Below are 25,190 nucleotides of genomic sequence, written 5' to 3' on the forward strand. Positions count from 1 at the left end.
TAAGGTGTACATGTCTGACTGGCAGGTGTCATTTGTCCTTGACCTCATTTTCATGGTTCATTGGTCAATGTTAAGTTTTTGTGTTTTGGTCTGTTTTTCTAATACTATAAGCAATAGGTCAACTATATTTGGTGTATGGAATGATTGTAAGGTGTACATGTCTGTCTGGCAGGTGTCATTTGTCCTTGACCTCATTTTCATGGTTCATTGGTCAATGTTAAGTTGCTCTTGTTTGGTCCTCTTCTCAGATACTATAAGTTATAGGTCAACTATATGTGGTGTATGGAATGATTGTAAGGTGTGCACGTCTGTCTGACAGGTTTCATCTGACCTTGAGCTTATTTTCATGGTTCATTGGTCAATGTTAAGTTTCTGTTGTTTGGTCTTCTTCTCAGATGCTATAAGTAATAGGTCAACTATATTTGGTGTATGGAATGTATTTTATTATTTAACTGCTGATTACTTACATTGAAATAGATTATTTTATAAAAATCTTTAAATAACATTAATAATGATAATAAATAATAAAAACTTTTAAGGGATCATTACTAAACCGTGATTAACAAAAACATTGGAAGGTGTGAAAATGTTAAAATAAGGTCACTCATGCATGAATGTTTAACATAGAATACAGTTCACTCCAATCCCTTCATAAAGATTAATTGGCTGAATATGTACAGATTGAAGAACTTTTGAAATTTTGTTTGCACAACAGAATCACATTTACTGATTTTTGATACATATGAAATAAGATAAGTATTGAGATAAGTAAAAAATATTTTAGCATAGCAACATAAATAGATAAATAGATAATATGAAAATATGACTTTTTACAATATTTTGATCAAAGATTGAAGATGATTTTAGTTTTTTTTTTTTTTTTTTGGGGGGGTGGGGGGGTCTTTCAGGTTCATCTCAAGGAATTGACAAATATTTATCCAGTTTCTGCAATGCCTTAAAACTTTTCCTTGTGCACAGGTTTGTCTGTACTCAAGAGGAAATAAAAAAAAAATGGCCATATTTGTCAATCCCTTCTGATGAACCTTAAATCTAGATGAAAAATTGTTTCATAAGAAATTTCAAAGTTTGCTTTTAGTAGTCATTTGACTTAATGTTTCAAAAAAATAATTTGTATAATGTGGGGGGGGGGGGCTGGCTCCCAGCAGTCTATGTGTAATAACTTGAAAACGCTTTGAGGACATATTTTCAAATTTAGATATGTTGTTTCCTGTGACTACATGAAGGTCAAGTTTGAATTTCAGGATATTAGCTTTTGTCCTAGCTTCTTGAGTTGTGGACCTTTAAGTAGCAAAAAGTGATACTTCAATTCACTTTGGCCTTTCCATTTCTGAACCATACAAAAATTCATTTTTTTTTTAACTTGATCCTGTTTGGGGGTGCAAATTTGTAAATATTATTTTCATACAGGAAAATCCAGTTTGCTGTCAATCTGACAGCCTCTTGTTAGGGTTTATCTTACCAAAGATTTGACTTTCTCTCTGCATTATTTTGGGGTTCCCATTTTGTAACTCTTCCTAAACCCCTTAGTTTATTATCATTTATTGAAACTTTCTCGCATTCTTAACCTGATATAGTGCCATTCTGCACCTCCTATTTTCTTTTTTATAAGAATGTTTGTGGCATGTTTCTTCACAAATAGTGTGCAAACTAAATCCATCTTTTTTCCTAAACCCCTAAAATTTTCTCTGAATCTTCAACATAAAATGACAGCTTTTACATCCTATTTTTTGGGGGATCTCATTTGATGTGGGGTTTTCCTCACCAAAGTATTGGCTTTGTAAGGGACAAGGGTATTGTTTTGAGAGCTTTGCTCATAGTACCTGTAGTTTATATAGTGTTTGGATTAAAAATTTTGCAGATTTTGAAGCAGTTTGTGTGGCAGTGCCTTTTGGTAGCAGATAGTCAAGGATTTAAAAGCATAGCCTTTCCAGCTTTAGGAACTGGTAAATTAAAATATCCACATTATGCTGTTGCTGACACCATGTTTCAAGTTGCAGAAGACTTTGGAAGACAAAGAATGGGAACTTCAGTACAGACAATGTTCATTGTTGTATACCTTAAAGATCCAAGATCAGTAGAGGTAGATTTTCTTAAATTCAGGACAAGTTTGAATGTTGTGTGGTTTTTTTTATGGCCCGCAACAAAGTTGTGGTGCCATATAGTTTTACCCTTGTCCGTCATTCTGTAATGCATCATTCTGCAACAAACCATTATATGCAATTTTTTTCTAAACGCCTTCAGATATTGGGCTGAATTTGGAATGTGAGTTAACCATGATGAGTTACAGATCAAGTTAAAGTTTTGTTCCGCTCTGCTAACTTTTGTTGACATTGCAGAATTTGGACTTTGAAAAATTGTTGAAAATCACATTTATCTGGACTTTTTTTCTAAACACCTTCAGATATTGGGCTGATTGTTGGTATATGTGATGTAACCATGATGTGTTACAAATGGAGTTTAAGTTTCTTTCCGCTCTGCTGATTTTTGCTGAAATTACAGGTTTTGGACTTTTCAGATATTGGGCAGAATTTTGGTATGAAAGTTAACCATGATGTGTAACAGATTGATTTATGTTAGGTTCTGCTCTGCTGAAATTAAGGGTTTTTACACATGATAGCCAAGTTGAAAATTTTCGTCAATTTTTTCTCAGGAACTCTAATGCAAGGATTTCTGAAATTTGGGTCCAGGGTTTATATAAGTAAGCTATACTGTGTGATGCGTTTTCAGATTCATCACTCAGCAACTTCCTGTTTACAGAACACTTGTATCATTTTACACATGATAGCCAAGTTGAAAATTTTCGTCACATTTTTCTCAGGAACTACAATACAAGGATTTCTAAAATTTGGTTTCAGGGTTTATATAAGTCAGCTATACCGTGTGATGCATTTTCAGATTCATCACTTAACAACTTCCTGTTTAGCGAAATATTTGGGAGGGGTATGCTCACAATTTCACTTGTTCGATGCTGCATGTAAAGAGGTAACTAAAAGTTTATTTTTGTTACAGAATGATGTCATTTTCCAAAATGATACATGTATTTTCATCTTCTATTTTTTAAATTGAATTAATCAATGAGTGATGGATTTTTTTAGAAAACATTCCAAAGGAATAAACTACACAGAGAACAATAGCTATCGTATTCAAGTGAACTGATAAAGTTTAAAATTCCTTGACCAAGAGGAAATAATTCTGTGGAAAAGTCTCATTTCTTTTGCAATGATATTCTTTGTTTGAAAAAAAACATTTATATTTTCAAGGTTTTCTACAGTTTTGAAAAGGAAAGGAAGAAAGGATATTTCCAACAACCAGGTATTTTTTCTTCTTCTAATATCTAAGACTTATCTTGTCTTGGTTTGTTTTTAAGCAGATAGTTTGTCAATCATTGGAAACAGAGAGAGGTTAATAATACAATATACAGGAAAATATATTTGTGGTGGTGTCACTTTTATTGTTCTAGAGTTATGCTCCTTTACAAATGGCAAAATTGCTGAATTCTTCGTTTCTGTTCTCTAACTTAAGTTTGCCTCCCCCAAATTTTATGAAACTTATACACAATACTTGTGAACACAAAACTCAAATCAAGTACAAATTTGGGTAGCGTCACTTTTACTGTTCTTCAGTTATGTCCTTTTATAACTTTATATAATATGCAAGCGAGCATCATCTGTGTCCATGGACATTTTCCCCATTTATTTTTTTTAACCTGCAATATTATTTTCTCTTTTAACTTTGTGGTTTTTTATGCCCCCGCTGTATCTGTGGGGGCATTAAGTCTTACCCTTGTTTGTCTGTCCGTACATCCGTACGTCCCAAAATTGGTTTCCGTTCTTTAACTTGAGTTTGCCTCAAACAAATGTTATGAAACTTATACACAATGCTTATTACCACAAAACACAGATCATGTTTGAATTTTGGATGCGTCATTTTAACTGTTCTAGAGTTATGTCCCTTTATAAATGGAAAAATTGCAAAATTTTTATTTTCTTCTAAGTATCTAGTACTTTTTATACGACCGCAAAAATTAAAATTTTTTTGGTCGGATATTTTGTATCACATTGTCGTCGTTGTCATTGTCATCAGCGTCGTCCGAAAAACAGATGGTTTCCAGATAATAACTTTAGTATAAGTAAATAAAAATCAATAAAATTTTAACACAAGGTTTATAACCACTAAAGGAAGGTTGGGATTGATTTTGGGGGTTATGGTCCCAACTGTTTAGGAATAAAGGGCCAAAAAAGGGGCCCAAATAAACATTTTTGTAGTTTCCAGACAGTAACTAGTGTTAAAGTGTATGAATCTCTCTGAAATTATACCACAAGTTTCCATACTACAAAGGGATGGTTAGGATTGACTTTGGGGGGTTATAGCACAAACCATTTAGGAATTAGGGGCAAAAAAAGGGGAAAAACAAGGGTTTTTCTTGTTAAAGGACAATTGAGACAATTTAAAAGCAGTGTAAGGGAGGTAATCCAAATCAAAATCCAAATCAATTTAAATAACAATGGTTGATTACCTCTCTTACACTGCTTGTAAATTATGTATTAAGAAATGATGATTGTCTGAGATACAGACCATAACTTGAGGGAAAGAATTATTTTTTTGAATAAGGGAAAGGGGGGAGGTGAAAAAAATTGGAGGGGGACAATTTTTCTCATTTCAGATTTCAGAAATTAAAAGAAAATTTCTTCAAATTTTTTTTTTGGGGGGGGGGTCAATTCGCATAGTGTATTGCACAATAGCAAAAAATTGAAGATAAATTCAAATCATTATCATATAACCAATTTGAAGTTCTTTGACTACAGTATATTCTGTGTCAGAAACCAATTATGTGTCAAAAATTTAATTACAATCCAAATTCAGACCTGTATCAAGCGTGAATATTGTGTCCATTTTGGTCCTTACTTTTCAGGGTTGGACATCTGCGGTCGTATCCAGCTGCGTTCAGCAAAGCAATTTATTAAAATTGGAGTTATCTTACTTTGTCCATGATTATAGTTGAATCAACTACAGTCAATGCTTTATACAATGCAATATTTAATTTTGACTTCCACTGATAAAACACAGATCAAGTTGAATTTGGATAGTGTCACTTTAACCATTATTGAGTTGTGCCCCTTTATAAATTGTAAGATTGCAAAATCTTTAGTTTCCATTCTGTAACTTAAGTTTGCCCCAACCAAACATTATGAAACCTATACACAATATTCATTACCACAAAACTAAGATCAAGTACAATTTTTGTGTTTCTGTTTTCTAACTTTAGTTTGCCTCAACCAAATCATATGAAACTTATACACAATGCTTATTACTACATAATACAGATTAAGTACGAAATTTGGTGGCAACACTTTTACCATTCTTGAGTTATGTCCCTTTATAAACATAAAAATTGCTGAATTTTTTGTTTCTGTTCTCTAACTTTAGTTTGTTTCAACCAAATGTTATAAAACTTATACACAACTGTTCTAGAGTTATGCGTGTTTACAAATAGAAAAATTGCTGAATTTTTATACGACCGCAAAAAAATTTTTGTGGTCGTATATTGGTATGACGTTGACGTCGTCGTCGTCATCGTCGTCCGAAGACACATTGGTTTTCGCACTCTAACTTTAGTTTAAGTGAATGGATCTCTATGAAATTTTACCACAAGGTTCAATACCACAAAAGGAAGGTTGGGATTGATTTTGGGGGTCATGGTACTAACAGTAAAGGAATTAGGGGCCAAAAAGGGGCCAAAAATAAGCATTTTTGTCGAGCCTGCGACTTTTGTCGCAGAAAGCTCGACATAGGGATAGCGATCCGGCGGCTACGGCGGCGGCGGCGGCGTTAGCTAACTTCTTAAAAGCTTTATATTTTAGAAGATGGAAGACCTGGATGCTTCATACTTTGTATATGGATGCCTCATGTTACGAAGTTTCCGTCAGTCACATGTCCAATGTCCTTGACCTCATTTTCATGGTTCAGTGACTACTTGAAAAAAAAGTTCAGATTTTTTGTAATGTTTAATTCTCTCTTATTATAAGTAATAGGATAACTATATTTGGTATGTGCGTACCTTGCAAGGTCCTCATGCCCGTCAGACAGTTTTCACTTGACCTCGACCTCATTTCATGGATCAGTGAACAAGGTTAAGTTTTCGTGGTCAAGTCCATATCTCAGATACTATAAGCAATAGGTCTAGTATATTCGGTGTATGGAAGGACTGTAAGGTGTACATGTCCAACTGGCAGGTGTCATCTGACCTTGACCTCATTTTCATGGTTCAGTGGTTATAGTTAAGTTTTTGTGTTTTGGTCTGTTTTTCTTATACTGTATGCAATAGGTCTACTATATTTGGTGTATGGAATGATTGTAAGGTGTACATGTCTAGCTGGCAGGTGTCATCTGACCTTGACCTCATTTTCATGGTTCAGTGGTCAAAGTTAAGTTTTTGAGTTTTGGTCTTTCTTTCTAATACTGCATGCAATAGGTCAGCTATATTTGGTGTATGGAATGATTGTAAGGTGTACATGTCTAGCTGGCAGGTGTCATCTTACCTTGACCTCATTTTCATGGTTCAGTGGTCAAAGTTAAGTTTTTGAGTTTTGGTCTTTTTTTCTAATACTATATGCAATAGTTCAACTATATTTGGTGTATAGAAATATTTTATGATCTATATGTCAGTCACGCAGGTTTTATTTGACCTTGACCCAATTTTCAAGGTTCATTGCTCAGTGTTAAGTTTTTGTGTTTTCGTCTGTTTTTCTTAAACTATAAGCAATAGGTCAACTATATTTGTTGTATGGAAGAATTGTTAGCTGTACATGCCTGCCTAGCATGGTTCATCTGACCTTGACCTCATTTTCATGGTTCATTGGTCAATGTTTAGTTTACTTGGTTAATGTTAAGTTTATGTGACAGTTGTAATAAAGCTTTATATTTAGGACTATCAACATAATATCAATGATTAGTAAAGAAGGCGAGACATTTCAGCGTGTGCACTCTTGTTGTAACTTCCAGACATAACTTGTGTGTTAGTGTATGGATCTCTCTGACATTGTACCACAAGGTTCCATATCACAAAAGGAATGCTGGGATTGATTTTGGGGGTAATTGCCTCAAAATTTTAGGAATTGGGGGCCAAAAAAAGGGGCAAAAACAAGCATTTTTCTAGTTTCATGACAATAACTTGTGTGTAAGTATATGGATCTTTCTGAAATTGTACTACAAGGTTCCATATCACAAAGGGAAAGCTGGAATTGAGTTTGGGGGTACTTGCCGAAACGTTTAGGAATTGGGGGCCAAAAAGGGGCCAAAAAACACATTTTTCTAGTTTCCAGACAATAACTTGTGTTCAAGTGTATGGATCTTTCTGAAATTGTACTGCAAGGTACCATACCACAAAGGGAAGGCTGGGATTGAGTTTGGGGGTGATGAATCATAAGGGGGTTAAAAAAATTCCGCGGGGGGGGGGGGTTTATTTTTCCTTTTTTTTCTTTTTTTCCTTTTTTTTTTCTTTTAAAATTTTCCATTTTAAGTTGGTTATTTCTGATTTATATTTAAAAGCAAATAATAATGGTATGGTAGGAGATACACACCAAACAGGATGTGTAAATTATTATATAATAAGTATTGTGCAAACGCAAGAAATTTTCAATTGCACAGTATTGCACAATAGCAAGAAATCTTCAATTGCACAGTATTGCGCAATAGCAAGAAATCTTCAATTGCACAGTATTGCGCAATAGCAAGAAATATCCAATAGCACAATATTGTGCAATAGCAAGAAATTGTCAATTGTACAGTATTGCGCAATAGCAAGAAATATTTAATAGACCAGTTTCACATAAGCGACTTATCAACGCTGATCTCGAAATCCTATGCGCGTTTGAGTTTAAATCCCGCGATAATTAACGATATCATACGTGACAGGGGGCTACATCAAATTGACTAGATGATATTTAGCAACACAATAATAAATCAACTAATAGTACACATCTCTCTCTCATGGTGTATGCTTGAGCTAGATTATTTAAGTTTAAGATATTAATATTCGTTTATTTGATTAACAAATTTAAAATAAAAAGATGTGGTATGATTGTAAACGAGACAACTATCCACCAGACCCAAAAGACAGATGAAAGCAACTATATATCACCATACAGCCCTCGACAATGAAAAAATCCATACCGAATAGTAAGCTCTAAAAGGTCCCGACACAAAACAATTCAAACCAGAAAATAAGTCATCTTGTTGCTATAAAGAGTTCAAAACACTTGTGTTTTAATATTAGTAAAATGGTTTTTAAAAAAGTATTTATCTTGTAATTGCTTTCTTTTGCCTTCTGCGCTATGTACATTGCAGTATATCAGTTTGATTTTTCTTGAAAAGAGAAAACTATTTGATAAAAAGAAAATACATTTAATTTCAGTTCTGTTCCAGTATCAATTCGCAGTTTTTCTGAAATATTTTTTTGCATCTTCGGCTTGTGACATGCATGTAAAGGGGTTACGGCCTACATATAGGTTTAGTATCATAGACTCGAACTTTTAATTTTCTTTAAAAAAAACCAGGTTACTATTATGGTGACTTTTACGTGAAATTTTATGGGTACAAGGACAAGTTACTGGCATTACTAAATAATCTAAATTTCCACTAATAGTAGTATGGAAGTGTAAACCAAAATTGATAGAATTTGTCCTTATATCCTTTGTCAAAGATGTAGTATACATTGTGATATGTTAAAAATATGAAAAACACAATGACAGGTCACCAAGTTTTGTTTTTAAGCTACAGGCTGTAAAAATATGAAACATTTTGTATGGACTATACAGAGAAAAATTTTAAGGTACCATTATATCAATATTTGAAGGTAAAATGAATGATAGAATTTCAAAATAAAATGTGGGAAGATATAGCTCTTATAAAATGCTTTCAGAATACCAACAGAAAAAATTGACATGTAGTAGACAGGGCCTCGGCTCCATGTTGAAGACCGTACTGTGACCTATAATTGTTAACTTCTTATACATTGTGACTTGGATTGAGAGTTGTCTCATTGGCACTCATACCACATCCTCTTATTTGAATGTACATTTGTTTCAAATATTTCTGCGTCAGTGATATTTTAAACGCCGGGCCATGATAATGAAGAGAGATTTAAAAGCAGTTTTAAAATATGTATCAGAAATACATGTTTATCTTTAATTTCAAACATCAGACTTTAATACAATGCATTCAATACCATTTTAATTTCTAAGCTATGTTCATGATCGACTTCGTCTATGCAGAGGTTCAGTCCCAGCAACCAGAGTAATTTTCTACATATTTTCAACTTTATCATTTTTCATGCCATTAAGATTAATCGAATATCCTATATTTACCACGTTTGCCATAAAAAAAGATCAAATTGCTGAATGACCCCCTCCTAAATTATTAAAATATTCCCAGTGGCATTAAGGTCCGTACTGGCCATGATAAATAAGTATAAATTAGGTACTAGGGTTAACATTTTAAATATCTGTATAAGGGGATGACCATTTGATTTTTAGGGGGTGGGGAATGTTTAGAAAATTATTATTCTAGTAGGAGTTAAAAATAAATAAGTATGACCAGGCAGGATGCAGGAAATTTTGTGGTCGTATATTGGTATGACGTTGGCGTCGTCGTCGTCGTCGTCCGAAGACACATTAGTTTTCGCACTCTAACTTTAGTTTAAGTGAATGGATCTCTATGAAATTTTACCACAAGGTTCAATACCACAAAAGGAAGGTTGGGATTGATTTTGGGGGTTATGGTACCAACAGTAAAGGAATTAGGGGCCAAAAAGGGGCCAAAAATAAGCATTTTTGTAACTTCCAGACATAACTTGTGTGTTAGTGTATGGATCTCTCTGACATTGTACCACAAGGTTCCATATCACAAAAGGAATGCTGGGATTGATTTTGGGGGTAATTGCCTCAAAATTTTAGGAATTAGGGGCCAAAAAAGGGGCAAAAAACAAGCATTTTTCTAGTTTCATGACAATAACTTGTGTTTAAGTGTATGGATCTTTCTGAAATTGTACTACAAGGTTCCATATCACAAAGGGAAAGCTGGGTTTGAGTTTGGGGGTAATTGCCGAAATGTTTAGGAATTGGGGGCCAAAAAGGGGCCAAAAATAAGCATTTTTCTAGTTTCCAGACAATAACTTGTGTTCAAGTGTATGGATCTCTCTGAAATTGTAGTGCAAGGTACCATACCACAAAGGGAAGGCTGGGATTGATTTTGGGGGTGATGAATCATAAGGGGGTTCAAATAATTTGGGGGGGGGATTTTATTTTTTTCCTTTTTTTTTTCTTTTAAAATTTTCCATTTTAAGTTGGTTATTTCTGATTTATATTTAAAAGCAAATAATAATGATATGGTAGGAGATACACACCAAACAGGATGTTAAATTATTATATAATAAGTATTGTGCAATAGCAAGAAATTTTCAATTGCACAGTATTGCGCAATAGCAAGAAATCTTCAATTGCACAGTATTGCGCAATAGCAAGTATTTTCCAATAGCACAATATTGCGCAATAGCAAGAAATTGTCAATTGTACAGTATTGCGCAATAGCAAGAAATATTTAATTGTACAGTATTGTGCAAAAGAAGATACTTCGTATAAATTGCTTATTTCTTGACCAATTTCAATGGGGTTTTATTCTTGAATTCTTGGGGTTCTTTAATATGCTGAATCTAACCATGTATTTAGTTTTTGGATTTTGGGCCCCATTTTTAAATTGATCCACATTGAGGTCCAAAGGGTCCAAAATTAAACTTTGTTTGATTTCATCAAAAATTGAATTATTGGGGTTCTTTGATATGCCGAATCTAACTGTGTATTTAGATTCTTAATTTTTGATTCCGTTTTCAAATTGGTCTACATTAAGGTCCAAAGGGTCCAAAATTAAACTTAGTTTGATTTTAACAAAAATTGAATTCTTAGGGTTCTTTGATATGCTGAATCTAAACATGTATTTAGATTTTTGATTATGGGCCCAGTTTTCAAGTTGGTCCAAATCGGGGTCCAAAATTAAACTTTGTTTGATTTCAACAAAAATTGAATATATGAGGTTCTTTGATATGCTGAATCTAACCATGTATTTAGATTTTTTATTTTTTGGCCCCGTTATCAACTTTGTCCACATTGAGGTCAAAAGGGTCCAAAATTAAACTTTGTTTGATTTCATCAAAAATTGAATTCTTGGGGTTCTTTGATATGCTGAATCTAACCATGTATTTAGATTTTGGATATTGGACCATGATAGGTGAATATCCAATTTAAAATTTTTAAGTTCTTAGACCACATTCATTCTGTGTCAGAAACCTATGCTGTGTCAAATATTTAATCACAATCCAAATGCAAAGCTGTATCAAGCTTGAATGTTGTGTCCATACTTGCCCCAACTGTTCAGGGTTCGACCTCTGCGGTCGTATCAAGCTGCGCCCTGCGGAGCATTTTATTGGTTATTATCTTGAATATTATTATAGATAGAGATAAACTGAAAGCAGCAATAATGTTCAGCAAAGTAAGATCTACAAATAAGTCAACATGACCACCATTGTTAATTGACCACTTAAGGAGTTATTGCCCTTTATAGTCAATTTTTAACAATTTTTCGTAAATTTTTGTCATCTTTTACAAAAATCTTCTCTTCTGAAACTACATAGACAAATTCAATTTTTTAAAATGATAAATGGGTTGAAAGCAGTTAAAATCAAACCAAAGATTAGATTTTGATCCACACAGATTCCTTTAAAAAAAGTATTATTGTTGCATTGTTTCATGCATCAATTGTAAACAAAAATATCAGGTGAGCGACACAGGCTCCTTGGAGCCTCTAGTTGTTTCTTAGCTGGTGAAACATTCTTTTTTATACGACCGCAAAAATTAAAAAATTTTTGGTCGTATATTGGTATGACGTTGGCGTCGTCGTCGTCGTCGTCGTCGTCCGAAGACACATTGGTTTTCGCACTCTAACTTTAGTTTAAGTGAATGGATCTCCATGAAATTTTACCATAAGGTTCAATACCACGAAAGGAAGGTTGGGATTGATTTTGGGGGTTATGGTACCAACAGTTAAGGAATTAGGGGCCAAAAAGGGGCCAAAAATAAGCATTTTTGTTACTTCCAGACAATAACTTGTGTGTAAGTGTATGGATCTCTCTGACATTGTACCACAAGGTTCCATATCACAAAGGGAAGGCTGTAATTGATTTTGGAGGTAATTGCCTCAAAATTTTAGGAATTAGGGGCCAAAGAAGGGGCAAAAAACAAGCATTTTTCTAGTTTCATGACAATAACTTTTGTGTAAGTGTTTGGATATTTCTGAAATTGTACTACAAGGTTCCATATCACAAAGGGAAAGCTGGGTTTGAGTTTGGGGGTAATTGCCGAAACGTTTAGGAATTGGGGGCCAAAAAGGGGCCAAAAACAAGCATTTTTCTAGTTTCCAGACAATAACTTGTGTTCAAGTGTATGGATCTCTCTGAAATTGTACTGCAAGGTACCATACCACAAAAGGAAGGCTGGGATTGAGTTTCGGGGTGATGAATCTTAAGGGGGTTCAAAAAATTTGGGGGGGGGATTTTTTTTTTTTTTTTTTTTTTCTTTTTTTCCTTTTTTTTTTCTTTATATTTTCCATTTTAAGTTGGTTATTTCTGATTTATATTTAAAAGCAAATAATAATGATATGGTAGGAGATACACACCAAACAGGATGTGTAAATTATTATATAATAAGTATTGTGCAATAGCAAGAAATTTTCAATTGCACAGTATTGCACAATAGCAAGAAATCTTCAATTGCACAGTATTGCGCAATAGCAAGAAATCTTCAATTGCACAGTATTGCGCAATAGCAAGAAATATCGAATAGCACAATATTGCGCAATAGCAAGAAATTGTCAATTGTACAGTATTGCGCAATAGCAAGAAATATTCAATTGCACAGTATTGTGCAAAAGAAGATACTTCGTATAAATTGCTTATTTCTTGATCAATTTCAATGGGGTTTTATTCTTGAATTCTTGGGGTTCTTTAATATGCTGAATCTAACCGTGTATTAAGTTTTTGGATTTTGGGCCCCGTTTTTAAATTGGTCCACATTGAGGTCCAAAGGGTCCAAAATTTAACTTTGTTTGATTTCATCAAAAATTGAATTATTGGGGTTCTTTGATATGCCGAATCTAACTGTGTATTTAGATTCTTAATTTTTGGTTCCGTTTTCAAATTGGTCTACATTAAGGTCCAAAGGGTCCAAAATTAAACTTAGTTTGATTTTAACAAAAATTGAATTCTTAGGGTTCTTTGATATGCTGAATCTAAACATGTATTTAGATTTTTGATTATGGGCCCAGTTTTCAAGTTGGTCCAAATCGGGGTCCAAAATTAAACTTTGTTTGATTTCAACAAAAATTGAATATATGAGGTTCTTTGATATGCTGAATCTAACCATGTATTTAGATTTTTTATTTTTTGGCCCCGTTATCAACTTTGTCCACATTGAGGTCAAAAGGGTCCAAAATTAAACTTTGTTTGATTTCATCAAAAATTGAATTCTTGGGGTTCTTTGATATGCTGAATCTAACCATGTATTTAGATTTTGGATATTGGACCATGATAGGTGAATATCCAATTTAAAATTTTTAAGTTCTTAGACCACATTCATTCTGTGTCAGAAACCTATGCTGTGTCAAATATTTAATCACAATCCAAATGCAAAGCTGTATCAAGCTTGAATGTTGTGTCCATACTTGCCCCAACTGTTCAGGGTTCGACCTCTGCGGTCGTATCAAGCTGCGCCCTGCGGAGCATTTTATTGGTTATTATCTTGAATATTATTATAGATAGAGATAAACTGAAAGCAGCAATAATGTTCAGCAAAGTAAGATCTACAAATAAGTCAACATGACCACCATTGTTAATTGACCACTTAAGGAGTTATTGCCCTTTATAGTCAATTTTTAACAATTTTTCGTAAATTTTTGTCATCTTTTACAAAAATCTTCTCCTCTGAAACTACATAGACAAATTCAATTTTTTAAAATGATAAATGGGTTGAAAGCAGTTATAATCAAACCAAAGATTAGATTTTGATCCACACAGATTCCTTTAAAAAAAGTATTATTGTTGCATTGTTTCATGCATCAATTGTAAACAAAAATATCAGGTGAGCGACACAGGCTCCTTGGAGCCTCTAGTTGTTTCTTAGCTGGTGAAACATTCTTTTTTATACGACCGCAAAAATTAAAAATTTTTTGGTCGTATATTGGTATGACGTTGGCGTCGTCGTCGTCGTCGTCCGAAGACACATTGGTTTTCGCACTCTAACTTTAGTTTAAGTGAATGGATCTCCATGAAATTTTACCATAAGGTTCAATACCACGAAAGGAAGGTTGGGATTGATTTTGGGGGTTATGGTACCAACAGTTAAGGAATTAGGGGCCAAAAAGGGGCCAAAAATAAGCATTTTTGTAACTTCCAGACAATAACTTGTGTGTAAGTGTATGGATCTCTCTGACATTGTACCACAAGGTTCCATATCACAAAGGGAAGGCTGTAATTGATTTTGGAGGTAATTGCCTCAAAATTTTAGGAATTAGGGGCCAAAGAAGGGGCAAAAAACAAGCATTTTTCTAGTTTCATGACAATAACTTTTGTGTAAGTGTTTGGATATTTCTGAAATTGTACTACAAGGTTCCATATCACAAAGGGAAAGCTGGGTTTGAGTTTGGGGGTAATTGCCGAAACGTTTAGGAATTGGGGGCCAAAAAGGGGCCAAAAACAAGCATTTTTCTAGTTTCCAGACAATAACTTGTGTTCAAGTGTATGGATCTCTCTGAAATTGTACTGCAAGGTACCATACCACAAAAGGAAGGCTGGGATTGAGTTTCGGGGTGATGAATCTTAAGGGGGTTCAAAAAATTTGGGGGGGGGGGATTTTTTTTTTTTTTTTTTTTTCTTTTTTTCCTTTTTTTTTTCTTTATATTTTCCATTTTAAGTTGGTTATTTCTGATTTATATTTAAAAGCAAATAATAATGATATGGTAGGAGATACACACCAAACAGGATGTGTAAATTATTATATAATAAGTATTGTGCAATAGCAAGAAATTTTCAATTGCACAGTATTGCACAATAGCAAGAAATCTTCAATTGCACAGTATTGCGCAATAGCAAGAAATCTTCAATTGCACAGTATTGCGCAATAGCAAGAAATATCGAATAGCACAATATTGCGCAATAGCAAGAAATTGTCAATTGTACAGTATTGCGCAATAGCAAGAAATATTCAATTGCACAGTATTGTGCAAAAGAAGATACTTCGTATAAATTGCTTATTTCTTGATCAATTTCAATGGGGTTTTATTCTTGAATTCTTGGGGTTCTTTAATATGCTGAATCTAACCGTGTATTAAGTTTTTGGATTTTGGGCCCCGTTTTTAAATTGGTCCACATTGAGGTCCAAAGGGTCCAAAATTTAACTTTTTAACTTTGAATTTTTAGGGTTCTTTGATATGCTGAATCTAAACATGTATTTAGATTTTTGATTATGGGCCCAGTTTTCAAGTTGGTCCAAATCGGGGTCCAAAATTAAACTTTGTTTGATTTCAACAAAATTTGAATATATGGGGTTCTTTGATAAGCTGAATCTAACCATGTATTTAGATTTTTGATTTTTGGGCCCCGTTATCAACTTTGTCCACATTGAGGTCAAAAGGGTCCAAAATTAAACTTTGTTTGATTTCATCAAAAATTGAAATCTTGGGGTTCTTTGATATGCTGAATCTAACCATGTATTTAGATTTTGGATATTGGACCATAATAGGTGAATGTCCAATTTAAAATTTTTAATTTCTTAGACCACATTCATTCTGTGTCAGAAACCTATGCTGTGTCAAATATTTAATCACAATCCAAATTCAGAGCTGTATCAAGCTTGAATGTTGTGTCCATACTTGCCCCAACTGTTCAGGGTTCGACCTCTGCGGTCGTATCAAGCTGCGCCCTGCGGAGCATTTTATTGGTAGTTGTTTTGAAAAATCTGGACAGCAACATCTGTTTGACTGCCATGATGTATTGGCCCCGAAAACACTTCATCAGACGCTTGAATTCCCAGTTAAGTTAAGCCCTTTATAGACCCTGTTAGGATTAAAAATGCTTGAAGTCGTATTCAAGATTTAGCATACATTCAAGAGCTCTTATGACTGTGAATTAAACTAAATAATATACGACTGGAGGCAGGTTGATTATCTGGAATTTTACGGTTGCCAGGTCCAAATAGTACCAGTCGCTAAATGGCAACCAACAATGAAATTAAAGTCGCAGAGATGACTGTTTTAATAGCCTTAATTGAGTGCTGAGTATAACTGGCTCAATTTTTTTTTTTGAAAGCCCTGGACATGATCTATTTACTGTTACTTGACCTTAACATTTGCATACAGTCTAGATCTGTGATTAAATTTTTTTAGACATCAACAACATTGTCAAACCTTTATTGAATGTTATGAAAATTGGCAGAGGCTTCTTCAAGATCAAGAAATAGCAGCTGAAGAAAAAAATATTTATATTATCCATATTTTACTGATAAATGGACTAAGTTTTTAACACTGACAGCAGCAATTGTAGGCAAGACATTATTTTATCAGAAAGATTTAAAACTTATTCTCCTTAAATACTTATTGCCATCCTGACATAGTTACTTGTAGTTATTATTGAAGCCTTTTAGTCACATTTGATATTATTGAGACTCAAGGTTATTTATAATTTGTACCAAAAAGATATTGAATATACTCATAAAAAATGTATTTATTAATTATTTTTTCGAGTTGCTTTTTACATGTTTTATCTGCTCTGCAAACTCCATTCAATTATAATTAATTCTAAATTTGATTTCATAATGATGCAAAAACTCATAAAAACTAGGGTCTTTTGTAATTTTTTATCCAGACATGCTGAATCTATGTCATCGCTCCAGATTTTATGAATTCTGAATTGAAGGCTTATGAAACTAATGATGTCTTTAATTTATATGACTTGGAGAAAATTTATACACTAATTTATTCATCTACTGCCAACTTTTAATATGTTATTTGATTTTAAATAAAGAAAAGAGAGGTCGAATAACTGCTAAAAAAAAATTAAAACAAGCTGTGTATTGATATCAAAGTTTATTCCCACACTTTTTTCAACTACTATTATTCCAATTCTTTCCTGTGGCAAATAAGAGTACTGATACAATACCAGTATGATTGACATTTGTCATGATTTACAAACAATTACACTCAAATGTGTGAATATTAACTGGAATCATGTCCAATATAATGTACTGCCAATCTTTATTGACCACAGCTAATATTTCTTGTATTACATAATTGAACAGACACTTTTTGTACAGTTCAATACACAATTCTTGACCTAAATAGTATACCTTATACTTTTGATCTATGCTTCATATAAAATTAATAATACTTAACATTTTGTTGTTGTTAAAAAGTACATTTCAATGCCTCTTTCTGGAAATTATTAAGTCAGACTTCTATAAAAAAAAATAAACCACCTTTCTTTGAAGATTCCTCTTTCCATTCATATCAAAATGTTTCTCTAATTATACCCCTGCTTTTAAAAAAGGGGGGTATACTGTCAGTAATATTGTTTGCCTCAAATTACTTCCGAAATTTGGCTTTTTCCCCTAGAGAAAATTCCCAATCACTTAAAAAAAATGGCATAAAATTCCTCCCAATAAGTTGTACATTTTTCCCAAACGGTGATGGCATAGGTAGTAATGTAGGTAAATTTCGTATTCATGTTATTATTTTGATATTATGAAAGTGCTTTTGAGATCCGGGTTTCTGATTAGAATCATCGGGGGGTTTGTAACACACATGGTTTTCAATATATTAAGTACTGTCATTTTTATACGACCGCAAAAAAATTTTGCGTCGTATAATGCTATGATGTCATCGTCCAAAGACACATTTGACAATAACTTTAGTTTAAGTAAATGGATCTCTATGAATTTTTACCAGAAGGTTCAATACCACAAAAGGAAGGTTTGGGATTGATTTTGGGGGTGATGGTACTAACAGTTTAGGAATAAGGGGCCAAAAACAAGTCGTGTATTGGTATGACGTTGGCGTCGTCGTCTGAAGACACATTGGTTTTCGCACTCTAACTTTAGTTTAAGTGAAAGGATCTCTATGAAACAAATACCACAAAAGGAAGGTTGGGACAGATTTTGGGGGTTATGGTACCAACAGTAAAGGAATTAGGGGCCAAAAACTTCCCAAATTACTTCCAGACATAACGTGTGACATTGTACCACAAGGTTCCATATCACAAAGGGAATGCTGGGATTGATTTTGGGGGTAATTGCCTCAAAATTTTAGGAATTAGGGGCCAAAAAAGGGCAAAAAACAAGCATTTTTCTAGTTTCATGACAATAACTTGTGTGTAAATGTATGGATCTTTCTGAAATTGTACTACAAGGTTCCATATCACAAAGGGAAATATGGAATTGAGTTTGGGGGTTATTGCCGAAACGTTTAGGAATTGGGGGCCAAAAAGGGGCCAAAAATAAGCATTTTTCTAGTTTCCAGACAATAACTTGTGTTAAAGTGTATGGATCTCTCTGAAATTGTAGTGCAAGGTACCATACCACAAAGGGAAGGCTGGGATTGATTTTGGGGGTAATTGCCTCAATATGTTAGGAATTAGGGACCAAAAAGGGGCAAAAAACAAGCATTTTTCTGGTTTCAGGACAATAACTTGTGTGTAAGTGTATGGATCTTTCTGAAATTGTACTACAAGGTTCCATATCACAAAGGGAAAGCTGGGTTTGAGTTTGGGGGTAATTGCCCTAAACGTTTAGGAATTTGGGGCCAAAAAACACATTTTTATACGACCGCAAAAAAATTTTGTGGTCGTTTATTGGTATGACGTTGGCGTCGTCGTCGTCGTCGTCCGGCGTCGTCGTCCGAACACACATTGGTTTTCGCACTCTAACTTTAGTTTAAGTGAATGGATCTTTTTGAAATTTGACCATAAGGTTAAATACCACAAAAGGAAGGTTGGGATTGATTTTGGGGGTTATGGTACCAACAGTTAAAGAATTAGGGGCCAAAAAGGGGCCAAAAATAAGCATTTTCTAGTTTCCAGACAATAACTGTGGAACGGTGTATGGATCTCTCTGAAATTATACTACAAGTTTCCATACCACAAAGGGATGGTTAGGATTTGCTTTGGGGGGTTATGGCTCAAACCGTTTAGGAATTAGGGGCAAAAAAGGGGGAAAAACAAGGTTGTCCTGGTTAATGGACAAATACTTTAGTACAAAACATAATTTAAAGCAGTGTAAGGGAGATAAATCAAATACATCATTGAAATTATCTCCCTTACACTGCTTTTAAATTATGTATAAAGTAATGGTTAATAAACAATAAAGATAATTTAAAACAGTGTAAGGGAGGTAATCCAAATACAACGTTTTGGTTACCTCCCTTACACTGCTTTTAAATTATGTTTAAAGAAATGCATATTTATAAAGGAAGACCAGTAAAAATATCTGCAAATGTTGCAACTTTTTATTTACAAAAAAATCCATATTCAACAAAAATTGAAAATATGGGGTTCTTAGATATGCTGAATCTAACCATGTATTTTGATTTTGGACATTGGACCATAATAGGTAAATTAAAAAAATTCAAGTTCTTAGACCACATTCTTTCTGTGTCAGAAACCTATGCTGTGTCAAATATTTAATAACAATCCAAATTCAGAGCTGTATCAAGCTTGAATGTTGTGTCCATACTTGCCCCAACTGTTCAGGGTTCGGCCTCTGCGGTCCTATCTAGCTGCGCCCCAGCGAAGCATTTTATTATCAATTGTCACCTGGTGAGATTGTACAAGGTAAAAAGAGGATTCCACATGGCTAAGGTGTTAATTGACTTCTTAATTTATGACCTAATACTATGTAGATGAAGTGAGCCCCGCTTATTTATCTAATTTATTCTTCCCGTTAAGAGAACGACCTCAGCGTGAATTTGTGACAATTAAAGGTACAATTAAAGCCAGTCAGCATATCAGATCGTATATTACCGCATCCAACAACACAGCAGTAGTCCGTTTTAAAATCTTTAAATGTGTCATTGTTAATAAAGTTAGTCTCGTCAATATAATTTTTATATTTTGATTCAAATGATGCTCATGTTGCTTTGACATGTAAACGCAAACATTTAATCAGATGATTTTTTTTCCAAGTCTGCATGGTCACTGCATATCAACCGTTAGCCCCCAGTTGATGAACTCTCTGAAATAATCGCGTGATTTCATAGTTTGGCTAATTAGATTAGACATGCGCAGTTAAATGTGAAACTGGTGTATTGCAAAGTGTTGTGCAAAAGAAGATACTTCGTATAAATTGCTTATTTCTTATTTCTTGACCAATTTCAATGGGGTTTTATTCTAGAATTCTTGGGGTTCTTTAATATGCTGAATCTAACCATGTATTTAGTTTTTGGATTTTGGGCCCCGTTTTTAAATTGGTCCACATTGAGGTCCAAAGGGTCCAAAATTAAACTTTGTTTGATTTCATCAAAAATTGAATTATTGGGGTTCTTTGATATGCCGAATCTAACCGTGTATTTAGATTCTTAATTTTTGGTTCCGTTTTCAAATTGGTCTACATTAAGGTCCAAAGGGTCCAAAATTAAACTTAGTTTGATTTTAACAAAAATTGAATTCTTAGGGTTCTTTGATATGCTAAATCTAAACATGTATTTTGATTTTTGATTATGGGCCCAGTTTTCAAGTTGGTCCAAATCGAGGTCCAAAATTAAACTTTGTTTGATTTCAACAAAAATTGAATATATGGGGTTCTTTGATATGCTGAATCTAACCATGTATTTAGATTTTTGATTTTTGGGCCCCGTTATCAACTTTGTCCACATTGAGGTCAAAAGGGTCCAAAATTAAACTTTGTTTGATTTCATCAAAATTGAATTCTTGGGGTTCTTTGATATGCTGAATCTAACCATGTATTTAGATTTTGGATATTGGACCATAATAGGTGAATGTCCAATTTAAATTTTTTAAGTTCTTAGACCACATTCATTCTGTGTCAGAAACCTATGCTGTGTCAAATATTTAATCACAATCCAAATGCAAAGCTGTATCAAGCTTGAATGTTGTGTCCATACTTGCCCCAACTGTTCAGGGTTCGACCTCTGCGGTCGTATCAAGCTGCGCCCTGCGGAGCATTTTATTAGTTTCTGTTCTCTACTTAAGATAGCCTCAACCAAATGTTATGAGACTCACACACAATGCTTATTACCACAAAACTTTGTGTAGCGTCACTTTTTCCATTCTTCAGTTATGTCCCTTTATAACTATATGATTTGCAAGCGGGGGCATCATCTGTGTCCACATGTGGACACTATCCACATTTATGTTGCAGTATATTTCGGAAATCAACTTAAAATATGTTTGATTTTTATTTTCAGAATCCCTCAAAGATACAGGTCATATTTTAGAAAGTAGATTTTCATCTACATTTGGAAGTGTCTGTATCCAAGTTGTTCCTATTGAGCCAGGAACTAATATCAATGAACAGCTTGTGACAAAATTTGTTTCCAATATCAATACTGCAGAAGGTATGTTGTAGAATTTTATGATACAATGCATTTAACTCCAGATCTGATGTAAATTTAGTCATGTCGTTTGTGATATTTCAGTTATTTAACTCTTTCAGCACTATGACCCGGTTTAGCGGGAAATCAATTTTACTTCTGTAAACACTTTAGCCCGCCATACCGGGCTGCTCATGCTACTTTTTTTTAATCCGAGATTTCCATTGGTCAGTCGTCGGGAAAACCCCTCTAAAGTAACATACTAGTGTCATATACATTCATTCAAGTTTCTCTGGCTTTTTCCGTACTTTTAACGGAAAATAAAGTAAGTATTGGTCTATTATTAGCGATGAAATTTTTGGAAATTTTTGTACACAAAATGGCGGATATCGATAGTGAAAACGAACTGTAAGGAGACGAAATTATTGATAATGTCGGCCAATTTGACTTAATAAATGTTAATAAAGCTGACAGAAATGAATTAGAAAGGCAATGGAGAAATATAGTTGGGGACAGTGGTGATGAAGATGACTTTGAGGGGTTTGAAGCCGCGGACATGTTGACAAAAGTTTTAACACATGGAGAAAGACAGAAACTCAAAGAAACATTCGTAAATTTAGGGAACGTGTGGGCCCAGGAAGAAATTTTGACACTTCAGCATCTGCCCTAAACTATTTTCAATGTTTTTATACTGAAGAAGTCTCCACTTCTATCGTCAATTTAACTAATTTGAACGCAATCCGAAAATCGCACATGAAAGTTTACACATTTACCTGTGCTAATGAAGTACAAATACTTTGTCAATTGAGACAATATAACATTATTTTTTTTTAATAATCATAAACTATAAAATCAATGTAAATTCAAACAAAAATAAAAGTGATGTCATAGTTAAAACACCAGTTTATCAAAATTATTTAAAGTGTGCACCACATTTTTTATGTTATTTCGAATAGGAGGAAAAAAGGTTACAGCCATTCCTTTTAATTTAATTCTAAATTCCATTGTAAGCTGGAATAAATTATGAAAAAACGTTGATGACGTCACGGTCACATGACAAAATTATGTCTATGAGTTGATAGACAACACACTGTCAGCCAATCAGAAGACTCGTTACATCCACAATTGAATTATTTCAAGTTACTAGTAAAATATAAATGAGGTTGCTACATTAAAAATATGGTGATGTCATATGACTTCTAATGAGACAACTATCTGTTTAAAATGATTATCAGATATTGTGACATATTTTATGAATTAAGTTCAAACTATAATACATAGACAGCAATAACGATAAGCAATACATTATTTACAAACAATTTATATGACATAAATCTAATGTGGACTTGGTCATCAAAGAAGTTATTGCCTATTTTATTTTTTTCTATCAAATGAAACTTTGTCCTTATATTTCCTATAGCTAGGGTCCTAGCTAAAACAAACAGATTCCTCAATTGGAGCATGTATTTACTTTGAATGCCAATAATAAAAAAAAATGAAAGAAACTATATCTAATAGTTCTTTGAGATCTGAGGAATGAAATTATAGGATTTATTTCATGATATGAATACAGGTTTTTCTATGTTTTTGTTTAGCTGGGAAATCGCATTATTTCATTATTTATTTTGCATTTAAAATTTTTGTATGCCCTGCCATAGCGGAAGGGGTATAAAGTGTTTCTGTTCTCTTTCTTTAGTTTGCCTCAACCAAATGTTATGAAACTTATACACAATGCTTATTACCACAAAACAAAGATAAGGTTTGAATTTGGGTTGCGTCATTTCTATCATTTTAGAATTATGACCTTTACAAATGGAAAAGTTGCTGAATTTTTCATTTCTGTTCTTTAACTTAAGTTTTGCCTCATACAAATGTTATGAAACTTATACACAATGTTTATTAGCACAAAACTCAGATCAATTTCGAAATTTAGTTGGTGTCACTTTTACCATTGTTGAGTTATGTCCCTTTATAAATTTATATTCAAGTGGGGGCATCATCTGTGTCCCATAGATACATTCTCTATTTATTATTCAACCATCACTGTGGGTCTTAGGTAGACATTTTAACTTTTTTTATTCAAGCATCACTGATGATCTGTTGAGGACAAAACACACTTCAGGCATACAAAAATATAAGGCTGGTATCTATGATGAGGTTTCTTTTTATCCCCCCACCCCCCGTAGCTTACGTCCCAAACTTGGTTTCCATTCTCTAACTTTAGTTTGCCTCAACCAAATGTTATGAAACTTATCCACAATGCTAGAGCTATGCCCCTTTACAAATGGAAAAATTGCTGAATTTTTAGTTTCTGTTCTTTTACTTTAGTGTGCCTCAACCAAATGTTATGAAACTTATCCAGAATTTTTATTACCACAAAACACAGATCAAGTTTGAATTTTGGTGGTGTCACTTTTACTATTCTAGAGTTATGCTCCTTTACAAAAGGAAAAATTGCTGAATTTTTTGTTTCCGTTCTCTAACTTGAGTTTGCCTCAACCAGATTTTATGAAACTTTGACATAATGCTTATAAGCACAAAACTCAGATCAAGTACAAATTTGGGTAGCGTCACTTTTAAAGTTCTTGAGTTATGGCCCTTTATAACTTTATATGCAAGCGGGGCATCATCTGTGTCCCATGGACACATTCCCCATTTATTTACATATCATTTATTTGACTATTTCGAACAATATTTAGTTTGGTTAAAAATGTACATTGTATCTAAATAGTATACTAAAAATATTTGGTAAACATAAGTTGTAAGAAAGGTAGGAAATCTTCTGATTGTTTTTTCTATTCTTTCTTTTGAAGTTTTCTTGTTGATTTACTACATTGTAATAAGAATTGTTATATTTTTATCATTTAAGGAATGGAGATGAGACCAGAACACAACAGATTCACTCTGTATGCAAGCAATCACTTAGAGATTAAAAAAGTGATCACAGAATGTCTTTTTCAAAATCATGATTTAAGACTGACTTCAGTAGCTATTATTCTTGATGGTTTGTTAATTTATTGTAATTATTCACAAGATATAAATTTTCAAGCTGCATTTCATGGTAATTTTTGGTGGGAAATCACACGAGTCAGTATTCCCATTGGTAGATGTCCCTTTTAGTAGTAGTGGTTAAAATGATGACTTTCTAAATAATTAACCTTTGCTTTTGGTATTGATTTTGCAAATTGACAGTGCAGTCTTAGAATTACAGAACACCTAAAGGCTTAACCCTTTTCTCCATGGAGAATTATTTTATATACATATATATATATGAACCTTTAATTATTTCACATAGAATATTGCAATTGAATGTTTGAAATATGCATACTAAAATTAACGTAAGACTTTTAAGAACAATGTGATGACGATTTAAAAAAAATTATCATGTTTAAATATCAATAAATAATTATGCATGGCAAAAAAACATATTTCATAAGAGAATTCGTGTTAGATATTCCTGAGTATACATGTAAGCCTCAAATCTATGTCCAGCCTCAAATCTATGTCCTTTCCGCAAATCTATGTCCTTT

The 25,190-nt window shown here is 33.5% G+C and overlaps 1 protein-coding gene across 1 annotated transcript in view; it reads left to right on the forward strand.

The window, feature by feature from the left end:
- Positions 1-3,287: 3,287 nt before the first annotated feature.
- Positions 3,288-25,190, forward strand: part of LOC127720696 (uncharacterized) — a 150,845-nt gene continuing 128,942 nt past the window's right edge. The window contains exons 1-3 of the mRNA XM_052227438.1: positions 3,288-3,333; positions 21,535-21,684; positions 24,530-24,664. Of these exons, the coding sequence (XP_052083398.1) occupies positions 24,532-24,664 (133 nt within the window). The 5' untranslated portion in view covers positions 3,288-3,333; positions 21,535-21,684; positions 24,530-24,531. The remainder of the gene's footprint in view (positions 3,334-21,534; positions 21,685-24,529; positions 24,665-25,190) is intronic.

This window comes from Mytilus californianus, unplaced genomic scaffold (genome assembly GCF_021869535.1).
Source record: "Mytilus californianus isolate M0D057914Y unplaced genomic scaffold, xbMytCali1.0.p SCAF_11, whole genome shotgun sequence".
Lineage (NCBI taxonomy): Eukaryota > Metazoa > Mollusca > Bivalvia > Mytilida > Mytilidae > Mytilus > Mytilus californianus.